Source organism: Brassica napus, chromosome C4 (assembly GCF_020379485.1).
Source record: "Brassica napus cultivar Da-Ae chromosome C4, Da-Ae, whole genome shotgun sequence".
Lineage (NCBI taxonomy): Eukaryota > Viridiplantae > Streptophyta > Magnoliopsida > Brassicales > Brassicaceae > Brassica > Brassica napus.
The window spans coordinates 18,295,461-18,315,570 of NC_063447.1; the positions used below are offsets into that span (position 1 = coordinate 18,295,461).

Below are 20,110 nucleotides of genomic sequence, written 5' to 3' on the forward strand. Positions count from 1 at the left end.
ATTAGATAACTTTGAGAAAAAAATAAGAAAAATATGAGTTAATGAAATTGAAGATTGTAGTAAATCTTAAGATAACACTATTTTCATGTGTAATTTTTGGATATTAGAAACAAAAATGATTTCTAACTACTTCAAATTTGTATTACAGTTTATATTTTTATAATATGCTTTCATTATATAATACATTATATATATATATATATTCAAATACAATAATATATATTCTAGGTATGTTGATTATTTGTGAATGTACTTGCGTTTGACAGTTTACCTGTCTCTACGAAAATGCGAACATACGCTTACAAAGGAAGCGCATACTTTGAACTATCGGAGGAGTTAGCATTTTTTTTTGCTTGTGATCATCATATCTTCTTCCTTCTACGAAAAAGGAAATAGAGGCAAACAAGGGAAACTTCCCATCATATTGATTAACACTATTTTACTTTTGTTACATTGGCTTTTCAGTTGTACATAGAATTATTTCATGTGTATTATGAATAAAAAAAATACTTTTAACATTTGTGTAACGACCCGGTTCCTAGCCCAATTTTTTTTAAGGAAAACCCGTTAAGACTGCAGCCCATTAGGGTGAATGACCTAGGGTTCCCTCCTTTTTTTATAAATGAAGTTGTCTTCTCTCATTTTTCTCTCATTCTGAAACTGGAGCGAAACTCTGCAGAGATTTAGAGAGACTAGGAAACCCTAGCCGTCAAGCTTCTCTTTTCCTTTTCTCTCTTCTTCTCTCACGCCTCTCTTTCTCTCCCTCTCCTTTCTCTTTCCTTTGGATCTCTTCCTCTCTCCTCGCCGCGAGTCCCCCGAGAGCAAGCTGAGCCGCCGGTGGTGGTGGTGGTCGTCCAAGTGGTGGTGGGGTGATCGTCCGAGTGTGGTGATGGTGGTGGCTGTGTGGTGTTGTGGTGGTGACCAGATCTCGTCTCTCTCGTGTTTACTTGTTCCAGATCTGTTCAGATCTCATCCCCTTTGTCTCTTGTTCTAGATCCAGATCTAGGCTAAGGTGGAGTGTCTTGAACCCATCTTGTTCCCATGTACTGTATACTCCTTTATGTTGGAGTTAGGTTTGATTAGACCCTGTTTGAGAGTTAGGATGATAGAACATGGTTATTACTAGATTGATAGATGAATGGATCATGATGCATAAGAACCCTCATACTGTTAAACGGGACTTAATGAACTGTCTTGTGTTGTTGTGGTGATGATTGATTGGTAATTGATACTTGTATGTTTGGATGTCTAGTCCCATGAGTGGTTTGTGATTAAAGCTAGGATGCTAGAAAGAAGTGAATGCTGAGATGATAGATGACTACTGATTGTTATTGATACTGTAAGTGAAACCTGAGTGTGATGTGTATTGTGTGTGACACCAATAACGGGTGGCGTCTAGTGAATGAGTTCAAGTACGAGTCTAAGTGTAAAGGAAAGTGAATGAGAATGAGAATGGATAAGTGAAAGTGAATAAGGATGTGAAAGGATAAGTGAATGTATAAGTGAATAATGTTAAGGTTAAGCATGGGTTGGGAAATCATATAGAGTCTAGAGGGAGTACGTGTGGTAGTAGTTCTACGCTAGGCATCCATAGGAGCTGTGGTGGAATCCACAAGAATATGGAGGCACCCATAGGAGCTGTGGTGGAATCCACAAGAATATGGGGTAGAAGTCTAGCGAGAGCTACCCACGGAGAAAAGAGAAAAGATGAGCCAGCCGCGAGAGGCGGGATATAAAAACGTGCATTGTAGAGTCCTTAGTTCATGGTCGGGTATCTGGGTGTTAAAGGTGTCATAAGATTGAGTCGGTCTTGTATGTCGAGTCGGTTAAGTCTATGGTTTGACGTGTATGACAATGAGTGAGATCATTGTACTGTTTTATCGCTAGGTTGTTAGAAATGTATAGAATTGAATGTGTGGAAATAAATGATGATGATATGAAATGTTAAGATGCATCAACTGATTGTAGTGGCTAGTCAGCCCTAGTTCCCGCATAGAGTAGTATAGAGTGTCATGCGGGCAGGCTGGTCTAGAGTCGCTTCACTGAGTAACTTGTTGCTCATCCCTCCCTTTCCATTTCTCTGTGCGCAGGACTGTAAGTAGAAGTATATGGATGTGGGTGGAACATTATTTCAAAGAAGGTTATGCGTCTGTCGACTCTTGGGACCAGTAACGGGGCACGTATGGTTGTCTAAATGAGTAGAACGTGTCCATAACGCCCTTTCGATAACCCCGGTCGGACGCAGAGGGATCGGGCCGTTACAATTTGCACCAAAAAAATGAATAAAAATATACCTTGGATGCATGAGTAATGGAAAATGTGGTGATAACCAATTGAGGAGTGGTGATATCCAATTGTCCATATCTATATGTACACTATGAGAAACATGCCATGGAAGTCCCCTTGATCAATTTATTCTATTAAAATAGAAGTACAAAACATAACTTACCTATTTTGAAGAGCTATTACAATATTTACTTTTATTTTTCACTCATCCTAACTACTTCATTAACTTTCTTACTATCATAATTCAAAAGTTTTTACATTCCTAGATTTCATCATTTGTAGTCTTTTTCATTAAAAACACAAAACATACCAAATCGATTTTCAAACTAATTCGTATTAAAAATAACAAATTAATAAACATTACAAAAACAATTAATGCGAACAAATGTTTATTTTTTATGTTAAACGTGAATTAACTAATTAATGCGGACGGGTGTTTGTTATTAATTAATAAACACGAAAAAATTTAAAGATGGACAAATAAACCGAACTCATAAACCTGAACCGAATTTGACATAAATACTGAAATGATCTATTAATTGTCTTTTTGTCATTTAAAACAAGAATAAAAAATGTGGATGGTATATTCAGAAAAACAAAATCAAATTATTCAATATAAAAAATAAAATTAGTATGCTTAAAAATGTCTTTTTAAAATTATTTAATACATATAAATGTTTAAAGTATACAGTATCTTTTATGCAAAACAAATATTTAATCATAAAAATTAAAAATAAATACTTGCGCGGATGCGCGAATCAAATTTTGGTTAGGAAATTATTTCTAAGGCCACATATAACTTCTCTGAGCTCAATCATCTTGAAAATGAGGCTTTGGATTAGTTTACCAGTGGATTTTATCTGAAGCAAAAATTCTGTTAAATACATTTAATCAAGGTGAGACGTTGTTGTAAGTCTACTTAGTAGATATTTTGGAAAATCTCATATGATAATTTCTTTATTGTTGTTTATTCTTTATTGTTTTAATAATTTTAATATATGATCTCACAATTTTTGAATATTATTTTGATGATTACCATTTTAGTTTATTCATACAAAAACTAAAATTAATCAATATCATTTTGATTTTTGTAATTTCAAATTTTAGTTGTATACCATAAAATCAAGAAGACTTTATTTGAAGCCTACCAGACCATAAACCGCAAACTTCAAACTCTAAATGTCCACTTGATAACAGAAAACTCTTAATTATTAATCATTGTATCAAATATGTAAATATAAACTACTCGACATTGATATATAAATTTAATTCAAAAAAACAAAACAAAAAAAACCTAAAATCTAACCCTAAGAATCTAATCCTAACAATAGTTACATCTTTGAACATTTTTTCCCCAAACCATAAACATTGTCCAACACATGGTTACCAAACTAATATATATATTCTTTTAAATTGTTCAATCCTATTAAATTTTAATTTATATACCTCATGTTGGTTCTCACATTGATGATCTACAATAAATTTCACACAAATTATTTGTTATACATTTTTAAAATAAAAATGTTAGATCAAATTACGACGTAGACTTCAGAATATTATTAGGAAATCTACATTTTGAAGACTTCTTTCTTTTAAATGTAGTATTCCGAAAGATAAAATCGTAAAATAATTTCCTAGTTTTTTGTTTGGTTATAAAGAGTAAATAACAGTTTTATTAAAGTTAGTTTTGCATTTGATTGAATATGAAATATATTTTTGCATTTCAAATCAATTTGTAGGTTATATTCGAAAAATCCCCCATATTCTGAATCTGACCTATAACATATTGTAGTTTTGTTAAAAATATTTTATTCTATCATAAATTAAAAGTCAACAGTTTAAAACAAATCTTGACACACATATAATAAAACTCTCAAGCCTCAATGCTTTATCCGTTTCCCAGAGTGAGCTTTTATCTACACACATGCGATATGGCTCAGTGTTGTTTTTTTCTGTTCTGTGTTTTTCTATGTACTTTTAAATATGTGCAGATGGTTCAAGCAAGACCGGCTTAACATTCGGCAGGCAGAAGGACTCGAACCGTGGCTCAGTCAGATCCACTGACTCCTCTTCCTTTGCAGTCCTGCTCCCACCTCTTGACCATCCTACTTTGCTTTCTTTCTTCTTCTCATTACTCTGCCGGTACAAATGTAACCAATACTAAGGTTTCGATTGTTTTAAACGCTTAAATGAAGGTTTAGTTAGAAAACATTACCGGAAAAAGATGATTGATGGGGAAGTTTCTACGTCTGGAAGTGTCTGGCATGATGGTAGAAAGAATCTGAACAACTTCTCTCATTGTTGGCCTAGCTTCTGGCTCCAGAAGCAAGCACTCTTTAGCAAGATACGCCATTATCTGCATCTCTTCTTCAGCAAACTTTCCGTTAAGCCTGGGATCAGGCAGCTCCTCAATCACCCTCTTACTGTCTTGTAAACGCGGCATAGCCTATGAAACACCAAGTTTCAAAGACTTATAACTTTGTTGGTTAAAGAGATTTATAAACTAGTAGTACTGTTTTTTAATTTACCCAAATAACAAGACTTTCTTCTCCTTTGTTGTTGCTAGGCTTCTGTATCGGTTTTCTACCGGTTATAAGCTCGAGTAGAACAACACCGAAGCTGAACACATCTGACATAGGTGAAGCACATCCTGCAATAGCGTATTCAGGTGCAAAGTAGCCAAACGTTCCTTGCAGTCCCATTGTTGGAGAGCTTGAACCGCTCTGTAAACCGTCGCTGCTCAAACACTTAGCCATCCCAAGATCTGTTATCTGTAAACAATGTTTATTCAAGTTCACATTTGGTCTCACCGAAGCAAATAAAGCTTTGCTCTTCACTTACTTTAGCATGCCAATTCTCATCGAGGAGGATGTTAGTGGATTTAACATCTCTGTGCAAGATTCTTGGAGCAGCAGCTTCGTGGAGATACTCGAGCCCTCTTGCAGCTCCAAGAGCGAGAGAGATTCTGATGTTCCACGTCATCTTCTCTCCCAGCTCTCCATCCAAGCAGTCTCTCAGATTCCCGTAAGACATGTACTCAAAAACCAGAAGCCTCTCCGCATGCTTGCCGTGAAACTCCGAACAGTATCCAATCAATGGAACCACATGGTAATGATGGAGTCTTGATAACAACTCAACCTGCAAAGACATTTCATAATCTTGATCAAATAGGAATCCATCCAACCAAGAAGCAGGGGGAGAGGAGGTTAGTAGTACTTCTGTTGAGAATAGAGTGTCGTTGTCGTTTCCTTTAGGAGCATTTAAGCGTTTGATCGCAGCGGTTTTACCGTCTTTGAGCTGTCCACGGTAAACGCAGCTACTTCCTCCGTGTCCTATAACGTTGTTGCTGGAGAATTTATTGGTCGCTTGCTCTAGCTCTCCGTATGAGAACTGGAAGATCATCCCGTGGATTGTTTCCGGTTTACTCACACAAAACAAAGAAGCATTCTGAAAGAAACATCCCGAGAGTGAGGAGGTGATGCTGATCTTGGGTTGTGAGATGGAGCTTTTACGGGCTATTAAGTTGGAAGAGCTGTGCCAGCTAGATTCTCTGTCTGAAGAGACTGAAGGGCTTTGTCCAGAAACATTGCTGGTCCTTCGATAAATGTAGTAAAACATGGAGGCAAGGAAGGCTACTGAAGTAACTGCGACGCAGAAGATTAGTGTGACGAGAAGGAGTTTCCTTGATAAAGATTGCTTCTTCAAAGGTCCTGGAAACCATAAAAGAGATATAGCTATGATATAGTGACTGAGCTTTCCCTAGAACATAGAGTAAGGTACCTACCAGCAGAGCAGTTGCAAGCAGTGAAGCATGAAGAGTTGGAACCGGTACCGGATATTATTGGAAATCCATTTGCCGGACACAAGCATACCCATTGGTCTCTCTCCGCTAGGTAAGATCAAGAACTTAGTTTTCTCTAGAATCTTGAACAGTTACTTGATGTTGAAGAGTTAGGAACTAAAATCAGAAAGCCAACCTGGTCTGCAGTTGCATGATGTGGAACAGTTAGATTCCAAGATATCAGTTTTGTTGCCTGAAGAGAAGCACGTGCACGTCCAGTTGCTAGCACCTACAAACAGAAACTTGATCTATTTAGTTGCAAGTCACACCGGTTTCACTTATTGGAAATAATATAAAGTAAGACACTAAACCTCCATAACATAGCTGAATGGATATGAGGACTGAGAGAATCACAAGTGCGGTTTCCACTTTCATCTTCATTTATATTTGCTGCAGCAGAAAGAAATAGTTTAATATCTGAGAGTAGTTGATAGAAGGGCTCTAATATGAAGATTAGATGAAAACCTTCATGTCAGTTTTAATCTTCTACTCAAAGCAAACTCAACCTGAAACAAAATACGTTGTATTAAGAACCAGATTACAAGGAGAGCTGAAAATTTATAGAAATTTAAGAGTAAATCAACAGTGGGGTGTGAATAAAAATGGGTTGGTGAACAGACATCCAAAAGATTCTAACTCTGTTGCACCTACTGAGAAACAAAGTTCCAAGATAATCAACATAAACAAAAACATTCTATGACCTGGTCAAAAACAACAATAAAGAGACTCCGGTTCTTTAACTGGCCAGAGCTTAGAAGATGATACAAGTAACCCCAAAATCACTAAAAGTAGTCACATCAACATTTAAGACTCATTGCCACTAATCTAAATTCTGCAAATTTTCTACATCCCTCTATAGTTAAGTTGGTTAGATAAAAGACACAACAACAGGAGAACCGACACTAATTGGCCGACTAGTTCTAACAACAGAGCAAACCATAACAAGACAAGAGAGCCAATATAGTGGATTAGATACATTACCCTACAAAAGTGGTGAAGTTGGAGAAAGAACAAGCTTCTTTTAGTGAAGTTGTAGTATCAAGAAAAGGAAGTTGCAGACAAAAGGATATATACACAAAAAGAAAGAAAGCAATGAAGCATCATGAGGGATATGGATTAGTAAAATATAGTATACTACAATAATGGTGATTATTGAAATGATTGATTAGTAGAAACAGTCAAATAATGGGAAACACAGAGTAGGAATAATTAAATGGGAATGAAAATGGACCAACCACCTTTAGGAAAGAAACGGAATTGCAAATCTGAGTGTGACCCTTCAACCAATTATAGTATCAAAGTTGAAGAATCATTCAAATACTTTTCTAAAAACCATTTTTACATCAAAAAAACAGCTTTTTTTATAACTTTATAAACTGTTTAATAATGGCAAAATCTTCATATTATAATCAAACAAACATTCAAAAATGCTAGATTGTGAATCCAGCAAGAAGAGTTAAGAAGCATTTCGAAGTTAAGAATCAGACAAGAAGTAAAGAACCAAACACTAAAACATAAAATCAAATCCGTAAACCGAGATTAGATTAAAATTAGATTAGATATATCCAAAAAGAGATGGAAGAAGAGGAAAGAAAGGGCATTGCTTTTAAGGAAAAGCAAAAAAAACGTAGGTCGAAGCAAAATGTGTCGGCTATCGGTAACCAGTCCTTAAACCGGTTTAGGTTGTGGGACCCGGTTCCGCCATTGACCGTATCCAAAGGCTCTTTCTTTTTAATGGGAAAGTGAATTTTATCGGAACAAAAAAAAAAGTTAAGCTTTTGGAGAAAATCAACAGAGACCCCATTTTATGATTTTGAAGAAAATGAAAAACACAAATCAAAAAGAAATAAGACTAACAATAACCTTTGCAATGAAGGAAGTCGTTGACGTGAGTGAGAGATTATCTTTGGCGTAGCCCCCAAAAACGAAGAAGATTCAAAAGCTGGTGCTACTAACTACACCAGTAAGCTCAAAATCACGTTTGCTTCTGAGCTTTCCAGTGTAAAAGATAAGCGAGTGAATGAGAGAAACTGCAATCTTTTCCCGTTGGTCAGATATCCAAAAAAAAAAAAAAAAGAGAATTTTAGAAAGCCAAACGCGAATATAAAAACAAAGGTGTCCACGTAATAGCGTTTGCGTTTGCGTTTGCGTGATCACTAAACTGACATATAGAGAGAGATCGATGGGGTTTTAAGAAACCATTGTTCATTTATGAGATCCAGGGGATGTCACGTGCCACGTTATTCTATACTGATTATCAAATTTGCATTGGAATTCGTTTTCATAAATGTAGCAGAGATGTCAGATCATCCTAGCTGGATGAAAAATATTTACTAGTGATTCTTTATTTTGTTCTTTCTTTCAATTTTTTTAGAACATTTACCTTTTGGTTTGGTTTTGTTTTCGGTTATGAAACTCGAAAAAACGTTATACAAAAAGAGAGATATGAATTACTATATCACTAGTCCTCATCTGAAAGATTAACCAAACCACCATTTGACTTCCCTTGTTGCTGCTGCTGCTGCTCTTGTTCTTGAACCGACCTTCTTGGATGTGTTGTTGGTGCAGCAGCAGCAGACGTGGGAGCTGGAAATGATCCATATTGCCTTAGATGAGGCGCCGGTCTCCGAGCCAAGTGGGGAGCCGAGGCACGCAATATATGAGGCGCCGGGCCACGCACTGGTGGAGAAGAAGAAGATGGAGGAGTCACGTTGGAGATTACAGGACGCGGTCTTGGCCTAGGCGTGTTTGAGAGCGGCGAATGCAAAGGAAGACCTTCTGTTATCGCTGAGGGTCGAGGAAGAGGTGTTGATGAATTCACGTTTGTGTTTGATTGCGAAACAGCTTGCTGAGATGCCAGACTTGGTTGAGGGAAGCGCGCAAGAGGACGTAAATGATTTGGTGTTTGAGGTTCCACTGCTGTGACTGGAGGTGGAGTAGGAGCGGTTGAGTTCACATGTACTGTTTGCTGAGACATCGGACTTGGTTGAGTCGTGGGGCGAGGGAGATGATGAAGAGGACCAGATGAGTTTGGTGTTTGAGGTTCCACTGATGTGACTGAAGGTGGAGTAGGAGCTGTTGAGTTCACATGCGTGTGTGCTTGTACTGTTTGCTGAGTCACCGGACTTGTTTGAGTCGTGGTGGTGCGGCGGGGAAGATGAGGAAGAGGAGCTGATGAGTTTGGGACTGGGTCATCATCCACTGATACGACTGAGGGTCGAGGAGGAGCACTAGTACTCAGTCGTGTGCTTTCTTGTTGAGGTCTCACTCTTGGAGGAGCGGTTGAACTCATCTGTGTGTTTGTTTGAACCGCTTGTTGCTGCTGAGTTGAATGTTGAGAGATCATAGCTGCTAAAAAACAAAGGAAAGAGAAGAGAAGAGAGTGTTGTTTTAGATCGATTTGCTTTACTCACAAACACTATTTTAATCTTTTGATGATTTACCTCTTACAGCTGCAAGATCATTGGATGCACTCCTCTCTGAACATTTAGACACGAAAGCGTTCCCCAAAAGACTGCCCGTTCGAACAAGACCCATACGGGCATCTACCTCCATCACTTTGGCATCGAACTCTTGTGTTTCCTTATCAAACTCGCTCCGTGCTTCAGCCATCTTCCTATCCAGCTCAGCCATTAGCTGTGATGTCTGCTTACAAACAACGAGACAATGAGGAAAGAAAAAAACGAATATACAGAGAGAATTAGAGGAGGAAACTAACTGCTTCTTCAACGCTCTTCTTTAAGTTCTCTTCTTCTATGCGTATCTTCTCAAGTTCGTACTCATACGGGTCACTAAACAAATGCCTCGGAGGATTGTGTCCCATAGGAAGAGGTGCGCCATGTGAGATGTTAGGAGGCTGAACACCGTTTTCATGAACAGCCTCTGAATGGTTAACTACACAAAGCAACAAAAAAGTATTTTTAAAGTTATAGTAAACTAAACAACAACTATAACTAAAGCATGGTGATAACTATCTATGGGAAGCTGCTCTAAAGGCCATTTGCTCTGAAGAAGATGGCAAAGAACATGTACCTTGAACACTCTGTAAAACAAAACAAAAAAAAACAAAATCAATTTACACCACCAACAAAACAAGAATCAGTCTTTATAAAGGAAGGAGGGAGGAAGCAAGTAACCTGATCTGATCTGGCAGGACCATGAATGTCTAACGTAGAGGCAGGGTCTGGGAAAGGAACCACGAACTCTTGGTCCAAAACGGTATCAGCATCATGACTTGTTGTTGTTGTCATATAATCTTCAGGAACAGGTAGCATCTCTGCGTCACAAACCTGATCTTCAGCAGCAGAAGTGGTCAAAATCTGAGGAGAAGTACTATGTACAATGGCCTCATTCTCCGCCGTCGAAGCCATCATCTACTAGTAGCGTCTGGCATCATCATCAATTCAGATGCATCACTTTCAAACAAATCATGAAAATATTACAAAGAAAGAATCAAACATTAATTCATTTTTTTTTTTTAGCAAAACAAAAAAAAAAACAAGCAAAGGGAGTCAAAATTTGGATTTTACATTAAACCCTGCAAAAGTGATTAACTTTCAATTAAAAAACCACTTTACAAACTTTCCCCAAAGTTCATAAATGTCAATTCTAGAAGACTGTTTGATTCCGAAATCTAGGGTTTCTGCAAAACAAAATTAGCCCTTTTTTTTTTTTTTTAAGAAATAGGAGCTGTCGAAACGGCTTTGCTTTGAAAACACATAACAGAATGTAGATTTGAACAAATGTAAGTGGAAAACAGCAAGTAAGGCCAGGACCCGAACCTTACTGTGAAGAAGAATCGAGAAAATTAAGGTGAAGCAATGAATGACGATTTCAGAGGAATTTTTAAGGTTGTTCCCTCGTGTAACGTGAAGCAACGAGACCTCCTTTTTAGTAGAATCAAGAGTGATTGAGTTCAAGAGACATGGCTCGTTTCCTTTCGCTTGGAGTTTTATTAATAACCGGTGGAAGATTAATTCTGTTTTTGTTGGTTTGTTTGTTCTGATAAGAACCGAAGCATTACTTATATGTTGGTCTAGCTTACGGTTTGATAAGGTATTGTTCATGCAAACCAGTCCGGTTTTCTGATATTTTGCTTGTTCTTTGTAACATTGGACAGTTTCTTCGTGGCTGGTGAGTGCGAATCGCTGTAGCTCCTCCGCCGCCGCCTCAAAGAAGAATAATGCCTGTGAAATGGTAACCTACTCAACGATCACTTCTTGTTCAATCTCAATTTAACTAAATCTCCATTCGTTTCTCTAGGGTTTTGTATTGGCAACCAAACCAAGGATCGACAGTAAGCACCCAGATCCTCAACGAGGCCGCCCAGTGCGCGGAGAGCATCAACGGCGTAAAAGAAGGCAGGTGGAAAGCCACTCTCAACTACTACAAACCCATGCTGCGAGACCAGTCCAACCACCCCGACCTCCCCCGCGATTTCCTAGGGATCTCGCTCGCGGACCAGCCCAGCAAGTACTACTTCATCATCAGGTCCCAGAGGATCGTCGTGGAGGCCGACGCCACCATTCAGCTCATCATGGAGAAGCTCCAGTCCTACAAATCCAAAGTCTCCCTCTACTTCGACGGGTTTCAGTATCAGCTCGGTGATTTTCGGTTGAGGGTTGGGAGGGTCGTTCCTGTTCACTCCGAGAGTATCAGAGGCATTGTTATGGAGGTTTGATCCTATTTTGCCCCTTTTCTATTTATATTATAATCCTTGTAAATGGTATTATTTGCATATATTTTTGAGAGAGACCAATAACAAACAATGTTGATGAATCTTGAATTCTATGTGATCTCGATTTGGAGTTTGTGTGTTGTTAAGTTACAACCTGTAACTATTTATTTCAGGTGGAGTATCTTCCTATTTCATCCATGGAGAAGGCCAGAAAAGTGATGGAGGAGTTTGTAGAGATATGGCATGAAGCTCTGTCTAAAAGGTCCTTGTCAGGGAAGTTTGTGAACTCAGAGCTCAACTTTGGGGAGTTTGGACTTGCGGATACCTACACTCCACAGCACACTGGTGTTCAGTACGCTATCGTCATGGCTCACATGATTGCAACGGTTCAACCTGTAGTGAGAGGCTAAAACTATATTACAGCTTCCCGTTGTGATGATGCTAGTGTGTTTCATTGTTCAGTTTTATGATATAACATTGAGAATATGTATTGTTTAGAAGAGTTTAGAACTCATTATCCATGTTCTGTGATCTTAACTTATTAAGCAAAAGGACAAGTCTAAAGAAAGCAAAGTCAAGTCAAAAACAGTACAAGGCTCTCTTGGTTTGTGTTTGTCCAACTCCACATTGCAGAACAATCAGTGGGTTTAAAAAGAAGCAGAAGAATCATAACCAACCCATAAATTGTTCAGTGCCCTGTTACCAAAGATAGCAGGTTCAGCATTTGGTGTCACATGATCATCAGACAAAAGGCTTCTCCTCCCATATCCATATACATATTGTACTTAATCCAAAACAAGATCTGCACCGCCATAGAAATGCATTGTGATCACAGGGAATATCTCAATGGTCTTTGATTTGTAGCAAAGCATGTTGTTGGAGTAGACTGCACAAGCAGCTATCAAAACGTTTTCCACTGCCTCTGTGACTTTGTTGTAGCAGCTCCTGGGCAAGTAAGTGAAAGTGGTACCAGAGTCTTCATAAACACAGTCGTTGAAACAGTCACAGCATTACGTCCAAAGTTTATCTTACTAGTTCCGTTACCGGGAAAGCAGTAAGAGAAAAGTACCTAGGAAGCTTTCACCCATCCAAGAGATGAGTGATAAAGATGCCCAACTTAGACCAACAATACCCGAACCGGATGTGATTAACCCTGAGCTGTTGTAGGAAAATCCAATAGTGGTTCCAGGCATCACAGTTTAAGGATTGGCCTGAAGTGGATTTGGGAAGACTATGGTCAGTAGACCCACCAACAAGTGGGATCCTCTCAACCATTTTATAGAACAAATTTGGGAGGAAATTTAAAATATGCCCTCTTAACAAATTTTTTAAAAGGCCCTCTAACATACAAACATGCAATTTATAATCAAACTATTAATTATTAAACAATAATGTCTAGAACAAGCAAAAAATAAAATAAACAAAGATTGGTAAGTTCCGTTTTCTAAATGTAAACATCAAGATTATAAATTTAAAGATATCTTATCCTTTAAAGATTAATTATGTTAATAAACGTCTGTAGGGTCGTTTAAAATTAGACTAATAGCTGCATTGGGCGACACTGAACCTACCGATAATTAAATAATTAATTAAATGATAATGCCTTTTTACATTGACATATGAGATAGAAGACGATCATACGTGTCGTCAAAAAACATAGCTATCGTTTAATAAACGTGAATATTCCGCAACATTTATTTTGCGACATATTCGTGCCATACATACAAAGATTGTCGGTATTCATCCAAATGCTTGTAGTAAGCGTAATACACATATTCTTTGAAGTGGTAATTTTAATATGAACTAGATGATAATCCGCGTCCTGCGCGGAGTCCTGCGCGGAGTGATTTTTTTTAAATACGTTATATTTATATATTATAAATAGTATATTTTGCTATCAATAATTTTTTTTACATTCGAATCTTAGGATTGGGCACTCGGGTACCATTTGGTTCGGTTCGATTTGGCTCGGTTCAGTTTGTTCCGATCTTTGCGAGTTCGATTTAATTCGAATCTTTGCGGGTTTGGTTTGAGTTTGGATTCATATAACTCATTTAATTTTAAAAATAAAATAAATTTATATATAATTTAAATTTCTCAAAATCTAAAAATAAAAATAATATATAACATATAAATTTGAATAATGTATGCCAAAATACTTAAACTTAAAATAAAATTTGGTTTACCTTTAATATTTGGATAAGAAATAAATAGATAGTTTAAGTAATTTTGGTATTTTGAGTATTGATGATGATTCGTATTGATTTTGGGTATGCAATCATTTTTAGGCCAAAATACATTCTTCTATGTACGTGGTCCCTTTAGTTAAGGAAAACAATGGACTGAACTAAAGAAAACCTTACCATTTCAGATTTTTAATCGACACTTCCAAATTATTTATTGTCGGTATTGTGACGAAGAGAAAGGGGGTAAGGGTTACGAAAGAAAATTTGTTGTGCAATCCATATTCTTGCTAGGTGATTTCAATAGCTTCAAAATAAATCTCTGTTATATCGACCGAGATTTAGTAATTTATAGACGTTTTAAAAAATTCAAAATATAACATATAAGAAAAAATCTAATTTTTTTAATTATATGATTAATGTGATTGTTTAATTTATTTTAAAAATATAAACTTTCAAATATGGGAGAATCTCGTAATAAATAAATTATATGAAGTTGTTATCGATTATTTGGTGTGCAAGTCAAGTTAGTATGAATAATATCTTGTTAAGATTCTTGTAGATAAGGATTATATTTTCGAAATTAGTAGTTACAAATATTATTTAAATAAATAATACATATAATTCCTAACTTCTACTCTATTTTTTTTTTTTAAAAAAATTTATAAATAGATATCATATTTTGGCACTTTTAAAATTATATTATTGAAGTTTATATAATAACATATTGTGTTCATAATGGCATGTATCTCTAAGTCTAATACATAATCAATCAACTTAGAGCCAAGTAACATATATACAAAATGAGGTGTAAAAAGAGTTATCATATATTCATATTTAATCTATTATAGAAGCAAAGAGGAACCAAACATATACATGTTCGGTGTCTGATTATATGATGTTGATAAGAGAAAGTTATAAATCAACTTAGAGCAAAGTTTAATCTATAGTAAAAGAGGTCCAAGTGAGAGTTATTGAATTGCTAATATAATTGTATATACAGTATACAATCGGTATAGTTTAATAGAGTAGATAGAACATAATTAAATAGAACATAATTCATTTGGTTTGTTATAATATAGTAGATTGTTGGTTTGATTTAAGTTATCTGGTTTTAATTTTATTGTATAATTAATTGTAACTAACAGGATATGGTCCATAAATTATGTAACACACTAACAAACTTGAAACAGTCCAAAACTTAAATGACAACTTCAACGGTAGATAAATTTAGGACTCTATTTTAATAGAGTAGATAATATTGAATAGAAGGTCTTTTACAACAACAACATCAACAAAAAAAATTGAATAGAAGGTCGTGAAAATAACGGAATGCGATGGGACACCAAAATATAATCAAGAAACACATCATTTATTTAGTATTGCATACATACAATATTGTAAAAATAAAATGAATATAGTGTATTGTATCGGATTCAGTAAGATCTTGGTCTGTATAATTTCACCACGCGCTTATTTGTAGGTTGAACCGGCCTTGCGTTTGTATTTGAATCCTACTCAAAAATAATATAATTCACTTCGCTCTCATATATAGTAAGGACTTAAATTCAGTAAGTATATATTAAATTTGTAGATTGTACTTTAAATAAAACTTACATCATGAACAGCCACTCGGAGTAGTCTCACTTGGTTTCTCGCCACGGTCCTTACCTAAAAATCATGGAAACAAATATAAACGAAAGAATGCAATGTCATAAACTATGAGAGAAACACACACAAAGTAAAATACACGAAATTTAGAAAGTAAGAGTGAATATATAGTATATACCTTTTTGACGACGGTCCAAGTGATATTTTGGGTACACGGAGGAGTGGTAAGTGATCCAACATATCTATAATATTTTCTGCTCCCTATCTTAATCTCCTTTGGATCAATCATTCCTATATTAAACTCTGCCTCGTTTTGATCTGTCATCGCCGACAATTTATTTTCCAACTAACCAAAAAGCAAAGAAGAAAATTGGTTGAAAATAATTATTATAAGAAACTTTAAAAGCTTAATATCATAGTTAGATATGTAATGATTTATACCAAGGTGAGAAACGAGTCTGATCTTCCAATTTTGTAAAGCACTGTGACTACAGCCATACTTCCGTTAATGCTTTCATGAACCATATGTAGTTCCAGAGCAAACCTGCCATTTTTAGAATAAGAAGTGTTACAAAATTCTGTCGAACGTCAAGTTTAGCTTAGTTAGAGTAATATCAGAAGCTGGAAACATATTTCTTATTTGATACAAACCGTCATATATACATGTGTTTCAGAATATTGCATATACCTTCTTCCATTGATCGTATGTTCAGAGGGAGAATGCCAATGAAGCTGTAGGAGTTGATATTCAATACCATTGATCTTAATACTTCCTGGCCTTTCTTCAAATCTCAGCTGCGACCAAACAAATAATAGTGAATATATAAAAGTTATGAAATCCAAAAATCAGTGTTTTTCGAGTAAGCAAATGACCCTGCCATGTGGATCGAGGCTAGGGATCAAGGCCCACCATTTAAAAAAAAAATTTGATGTTGTTCTCTTTTTACCACTGTAGATGTTTTAAATGCAACATATACATGATTTTCTACGGACCTCTGGGATTAGTCAGATTCGGTTCTAAAAAATGAAGGATATATGTAATATTTACCATCATGTCATGGCCTCTATTTTTGAGAGAGGCATTGCAAGGTTTGTAGTTTCTAGTAAGCCTTCCAAGATGAGAAACAATTCTAACTCTTTCATTCATAAGATCAATGGGAGATTGCATCTCTCCTTTTCCGCACATTTTCCATTCCGGTTTCAGTTTCCCCCATTTCTCCGGCCCGTTCTCTACGTTCTGCTCGTAGCTAAATTCACTTTCATCCTCTACACACATCCATCCATCAATCATAGTTAATAGTTTATCAAACATAAAAAGAATAAATGTATAGCTTACCAACTTCTCTTTGAGCATTCGAACATGAAATAAAAGTGACGATGATGGTGAGAAGTATGAATAAAAAGCACTGGATTGATGATTTATCCATCTATGTTTCTCAGAGAGACAAGAGCGAGAGAGATGTATAAGAGAGAGAGATATGAGTTGGATTGATTGTTTAGTTGGATCCACATTTATAAACTAAAGTATCAACTTGGATGCATAATATATACAGAGGGTGAGATAATATGTGCATTAGGATTTTGAATAGGTATGTGAAACGTCACGTTAGTCGTCACGTTTTTTCTTCTGGTTCTTTAAGTGCCAACGAGACGATATGTTTGACTATAGTTGAAAGCATGCTTTCGTTTCCCTTTCACATTCTTTTTTTTATCGCTAGCTCTCACCTTTCCAATAGATTTTTCTTGTGTTCGCTAGACATATTTCCATTTATAACTTATTCGATTAGTCAAGACTATTTTTGTACGAACCGACCAAGTTTATGTAGCGAAGCATTTTCCGAAGAACACTTTTAGATTCGGTTTTCATATTAACGCTTTTATATTATCGTTTACAATTCACGGACATGCATATTATACCATATTTAAATCGTGATCACAACTATATCTGAGCTACTGATTTTTCTTATACAGAATGACAACATAAACCAGAACACAAATCACCACAATGTCAATTCAATTACCTTAAATTTCTACATGCCACACTTTAGTTTGTTTATATAATCCAATTGGTAATACGTTACTGTATTTACTTACAAATCAATATTTGTTTGTGGCAAGTTGACATTAGAATGCATGTTTCACATTGTTTTGGTGGTTACTACATTATGCCCAAAAATATCATAGAAATTTGTCATAGATATAAATAAATAAAGTAACAAAATCTGAAATCTGAAATTTATTCATATTGCAGAAAGCTTTATTTTAATAAAAGAAAAATTATTCATGCATTAATTTCTTACTACTCTTGTTTAGTAAACCTCTCACATCCATTAAAACGAAAATTTATGCATGTAAGCAAACAAATCGATTTCTAAATATTCAACTAACTCAAATAGTTTCAATATGGTATAATTGTTAAAAGAAAAGACTATCCACTATTATTAAGAAAAATTAACGTTGGTGGCTCTAAATATATATGCTAGGTGGTTTTAAGCCATCGCTTAGCCCGCTTGTCTTCAGACCATCTGGATTACATTAGTTAATTTTCTTCACTGATTGAGTGAACGAGATGAGTTGAGGATTCTGAATAGTTTATTTCACTCTCTGTCTTTTCGTTCATAGATTTTAATCGGTTTCACATATTTTGCATTTGAATATAATACTCTCATGACAGAAATTGTAGTTATATAATCGATTTCTTTAAAGGAGGGTACACTACGCCATGAAAAGGCCAGTTAAAACAAAAAATCAAACGTGTCCTCAATATTACTTCAATGTGAAATCAATATCAGCAAATTAAGTTTCACGTAGCTATACGGTGATGTGAAGAGAACGAAAATTCTCTGGCAGATTGGATAGAAAACATGAAGCAACATCCATATGTCAGATTTATTTCTTTTGTACGACCCAAATGAATGACGAGAAAAAACTGTTTGATCTTTGAAGACAATTAGTCCAAATATTGCAATAGTTTAATTAGGGGATAGTTTGTTTGTTGGTCGAATATCATTCTAATTTTATATATTTTACATAGGAAAGAGAAGTTTGGCTTCGCCAAAAGAAAAAGGTCAAAAGAGCAAATTCAAAATTGGCATGTATGATAAGCAGTTTGGCATGTATGATAAGCTACTGCATGACGAAGATCTTTGAATTATCTTATCATGATAGCTGGTGCCTATAAACCCGTTCAATACAAATACATAAGCTGGTCTAATACGAACGAACACATGAGGTAGGCTGACTTCGTAGGTTCTTAAAATAATTTAATAAATACGTTTATGACTTTACATGGTCTATGTACTTGTGAAGTAATTTAGCTTGGTTGAGTATTCTAGAAATGTCCTACAATTGCTTCATGACGACTAAAAGCAAATGAAATATCAGTTGATATAGTCTAAAAATAGAGAGTATGGATGACCAGGTGGTAGAAATCGTATGTGACAGTCAAACCAACACGTTTTCCTTCCGTTCTTTAGTTGGAAAGCATTTGTGTCATCTTGACAATATGGACATGATAGCCTCCCATGTGTTGTCCATCCAGATAACATATCATATGCTGGAAAGTCACTTATTGTCCACATAAGTACTGTCCGCATCTGAAAGTTTTCTTTCCACGAAACATCGTATGTCTCAAAACCATGCGCTCATAGTTGTTGCAACTCATATATCAGTGGTTGAAGAAACACATCTAGTGATCTTTTAGGATGATCTGGCCCGGGGACGAGAATTGAGAGAAACAAAAACTCTCGTCGCATGCACAAGCTCGGCCGTAAGTTGTACGGTGTCACAATAACTGGCCATAGAGAATACTGTCTTCCATGCTTTCCAAATGGGCTAAAACCATCAGTAGATAATCCAAGATAAACATTTATTCTCTCTTCCGCAAATTCTGGATATGTTGACTGGAAATGTTTCCAAGCCTTCGCATCTGAAGGATGTCTAATCTCACCATTTGTGGAATGCTCTGCATGCCATCTCATTGCTTTTGTTGTGCGCTCACACTGATACAACCTCTTCAATCTTTCCGTCAAAGGCAAATACCACATTCTTTTGAACGGGATCAAAACTCTTCCCCTCGTCTCCTGATAACGAGGTTTCTCACAAAATTTGCATACATTCCGTGTCTCATCTGCTCTCCAGTAGATCATGCATTTGTCAATACATACATCTATCACTTCGTACGGTAGTTAAAGACCGGCAACAAGTTTCTGAACCTCGTAGTATGAACCCGGTGCAAGGTTATCCTCAGGTAGAATACCTTTGACAAAATCAGTAATCGCATCCATACATTCTTCAGCCAAATTATAGTCTGTCTTAATACCCATTAATCTAGTTGCAGATGATAAGGCTGAATGACCATCTCTGCAATTTTGATACAAAGGCTGTTTTCCTGCATCCAACATGTCAAAAAATCTCCTAGATTCGGGATTTGGTTCTTCCCCTCTATAATGATCATGTACCATCTGCTCAGTACCTACACCATAATCTATATCCGTTCTAGATTCTTCTAAC

At 36.1% G+C, this 20,110-nt stretch overlaps 4 protein-coding genes across 10 annotated transcripts; 1 reads left to right on the forward strand and 3 right to left on the reverse strand.

The window, feature by feature from the left end:
* Positions 1-4,078: 4,078 nt before the first annotated feature.
* On the reverse strand, positions 4,079-8,203 carry LOC106396344 (receptor-like serine/threonine-protein kinase NCRK). Of its 3 annotated transcripts, none has more exons than XM_048754526.1 (10): positions 7,991-8,203; positions 6,593-6,633; positions 6,439-6,517; positions 6,264-6,356; positions 6,071-6,175; positions 5,503-5,996; positions 5,128-5,424; positions 4,815-5,057; positions 4,502-4,732; positions 4,079-4,422 (listed from the first exon to the last, which is right to left on the reverse strand). In XM_048754526.1, exons 3-10 carry the CDS (start codon positions 6,506-6,508, stop codon positions 4,264-4,266), a joined length of 1,692 nt encoding a protein of 563 aa, XP_048610483.1. In that variant the 5' UTR covers positions 6,509-6,517; positions 6,593-6,633; positions 7,991-8,203; the 3' UTR covers positions 4,079-4,263. The 3 variants fall into 3 exon arrangements, with proteins under 3 accessions (XP_048610483.1, XP_013692164.2, XP_048610484.1); XM_013836710.3 differs by lacking the exon at positions 7,991-8,203 and adding an exon at positions 7,109-7,764; XM_048754527.1 differs by lacking the exon at positions 7,991-8,203 and adding an exon at positions 6,829-7,042.
* Positions 8,204-8,428: 225 nt separating this feature from the next.
* LOC106396343 (helicase protein MOM1) lies at positions 8,429-11,133 on the reverse strand. 5 transcript variants are annotated; one of them, XM_013836706.3, is made up of 6 exons: positions 10,909-11,133; positions 10,264-10,513; positions 10,160-10,169; positions 9,846-10,021; positions 9,571-9,772; positions 8,429-9,478 (listed from the first exon to the last, which is right to left on the reverse strand). In XM_013836706.3, exons 2-6 carry the CDS (start codon positions 10,498-10,500, stop codon positions 8,589-8,591), a joined length of 1,515 nt encoding a protein of 504 aa, XP_013692160.1. In that variant the 5' UTR covers positions 10,501-10,513; positions 10,909-11,133; the 3' UTR covers positions 8,429-8,588. The 5 variants fall into 5 exon arrangements, with proteins under 5 accessions (XP_013692160.1, XP_022556315.1, XP_013692161.1 ...); XM_022700594.2 differs by having other exon boundaries at positions 10,914-11,114; XM_013836707.3 differs by having other exon boundaries at positions 10,264-10,542; positions 10,909-11,114.
* A 30-nt stretch (positions 11,134-11,163) lies between these two features.
* LOC106396345 (mediator of RNA polymerase II transcription subunit 20a) lies at positions 11,164-12,372 on the forward strand. The gene is made up of 3 exons (XM_013836713.3): positions 11,164-11,323; positions 11,390-11,801; positions 11,978-12,372. The coding sequence occupies exons 1-3, from the start codon at positions 11,310-11,312 to the stop codon at positions 12,212-12,214; spliced, it is 663 nt and encodes a 220-aa protein (XP_013692167.1). The 5' UTR covers positions 11,164-11,309; the 3' UTR covers positions 12,215-12,372.
* Positions 12,373-15,338: 2,966 nt separating this feature from the next.
* On the reverse strand, positions 15,339-17,398 carry LOC106395595 (alpha carbonic anhydrase 2-like). The gene is made up of 7 exons (XM_013836003.3): positions 16,935-17,398; positions 16,647-16,864; positions 16,287-16,393; positions 16,040-16,142; positions 15,777-15,944; positions 15,605-15,658; positions 15,339-15,501 (listed from the first exon to the last, which is right to left on the reverse strand). Exons 1-7 carry the CDS (start codon positions 17,023-17,025, stop codon positions 15,424-15,426), a joined length of 819 nt encoding a protein of 272 aa, XP_013691457.1. The 5' UTR covers positions 17,026-17,398; the 3' UTR covers positions 15,339-15,423.
* Between the last annotated feature and the right edge of the window lie 2,712 nt (positions 17,399-20,110).

Excerpts from the sequence above, each read along its gene's own strand:
- LOC106395595 (XM_013836003.3), bottom strand. The coding sequence starts at position 17,025 with ATGGATAAATCATCAATCCAGTGCTTTTTATTCATACTTCTCACCATC. Across the intron at positions 16,143-16,286 it reads CATACGATCAATGGAAGAAG|GTTTGCTCTGGAACTACATA; the intron begins GTATATGCAATA and ends TAAAAATGGCAG. Across the intron at positions 15,659-15,776 it reads CTTGGACCGTCGTCAAAAAG|GTAAGGACCGTGGCGAGAAA; the intron begins GTATATACTATA and ends CATGATTTTTAG.
- LOC106396343 (XM_013836706.3), bottom strand. The coding sequence starts at position 10,500 with ATGATGGCTTCGACGGCGGAGAATGAGGCCATTGTACATAGTACTTCT. Across the intron at positions 9,773-9,845 it reads AGAAGAGCGTTGAAGAAGCA|ACATCACAGCTAATGGCTGA; the intron begins GTTAGTTTCCTC and ends GTTTGTAAGCAG. Across the intron at positions 9,479-9,570 it reads TGATCTTGCAGCTGTAAGAG|CAGCTATGATCTCTCAACAT; the intron begins GTAAATCATCAA and ends TTTGTTTTTTAG.
- LOC106396345 (XM_013836713.3), top strand. Across the intron at positions 11,802-11,977 it reads TCAGAGGCATTGTTATGGAG|GTGGAGTATCTTCCTATTTC; the intron begins GTTTGATCCTAT and ends TATTTATTTCAG.
- LOC106396344 (XM_048754526.1), bottom strand. The coding sequence starts at position 6,508 with ATGAAGATGAAAGTGGAAACCGCACTTGTGATTCTCTCAGTCCTCATA. Across the intron at positions 6,176-6,263 it reads ATCATGCAACTGCAGACCAG|CGGAGAGAGACCAATGGGTA; the intron begins GTTGGCTTTCTG and ends GATCTTACCTAG. Across the intron at positions 5,058-5,127 it reads ATGAGAATTGGCATGCTAAA|ATAACAGATCTTGGGATGGC; the intron begins GTAAGTGAAGAG and ends CATTGTTTACAG.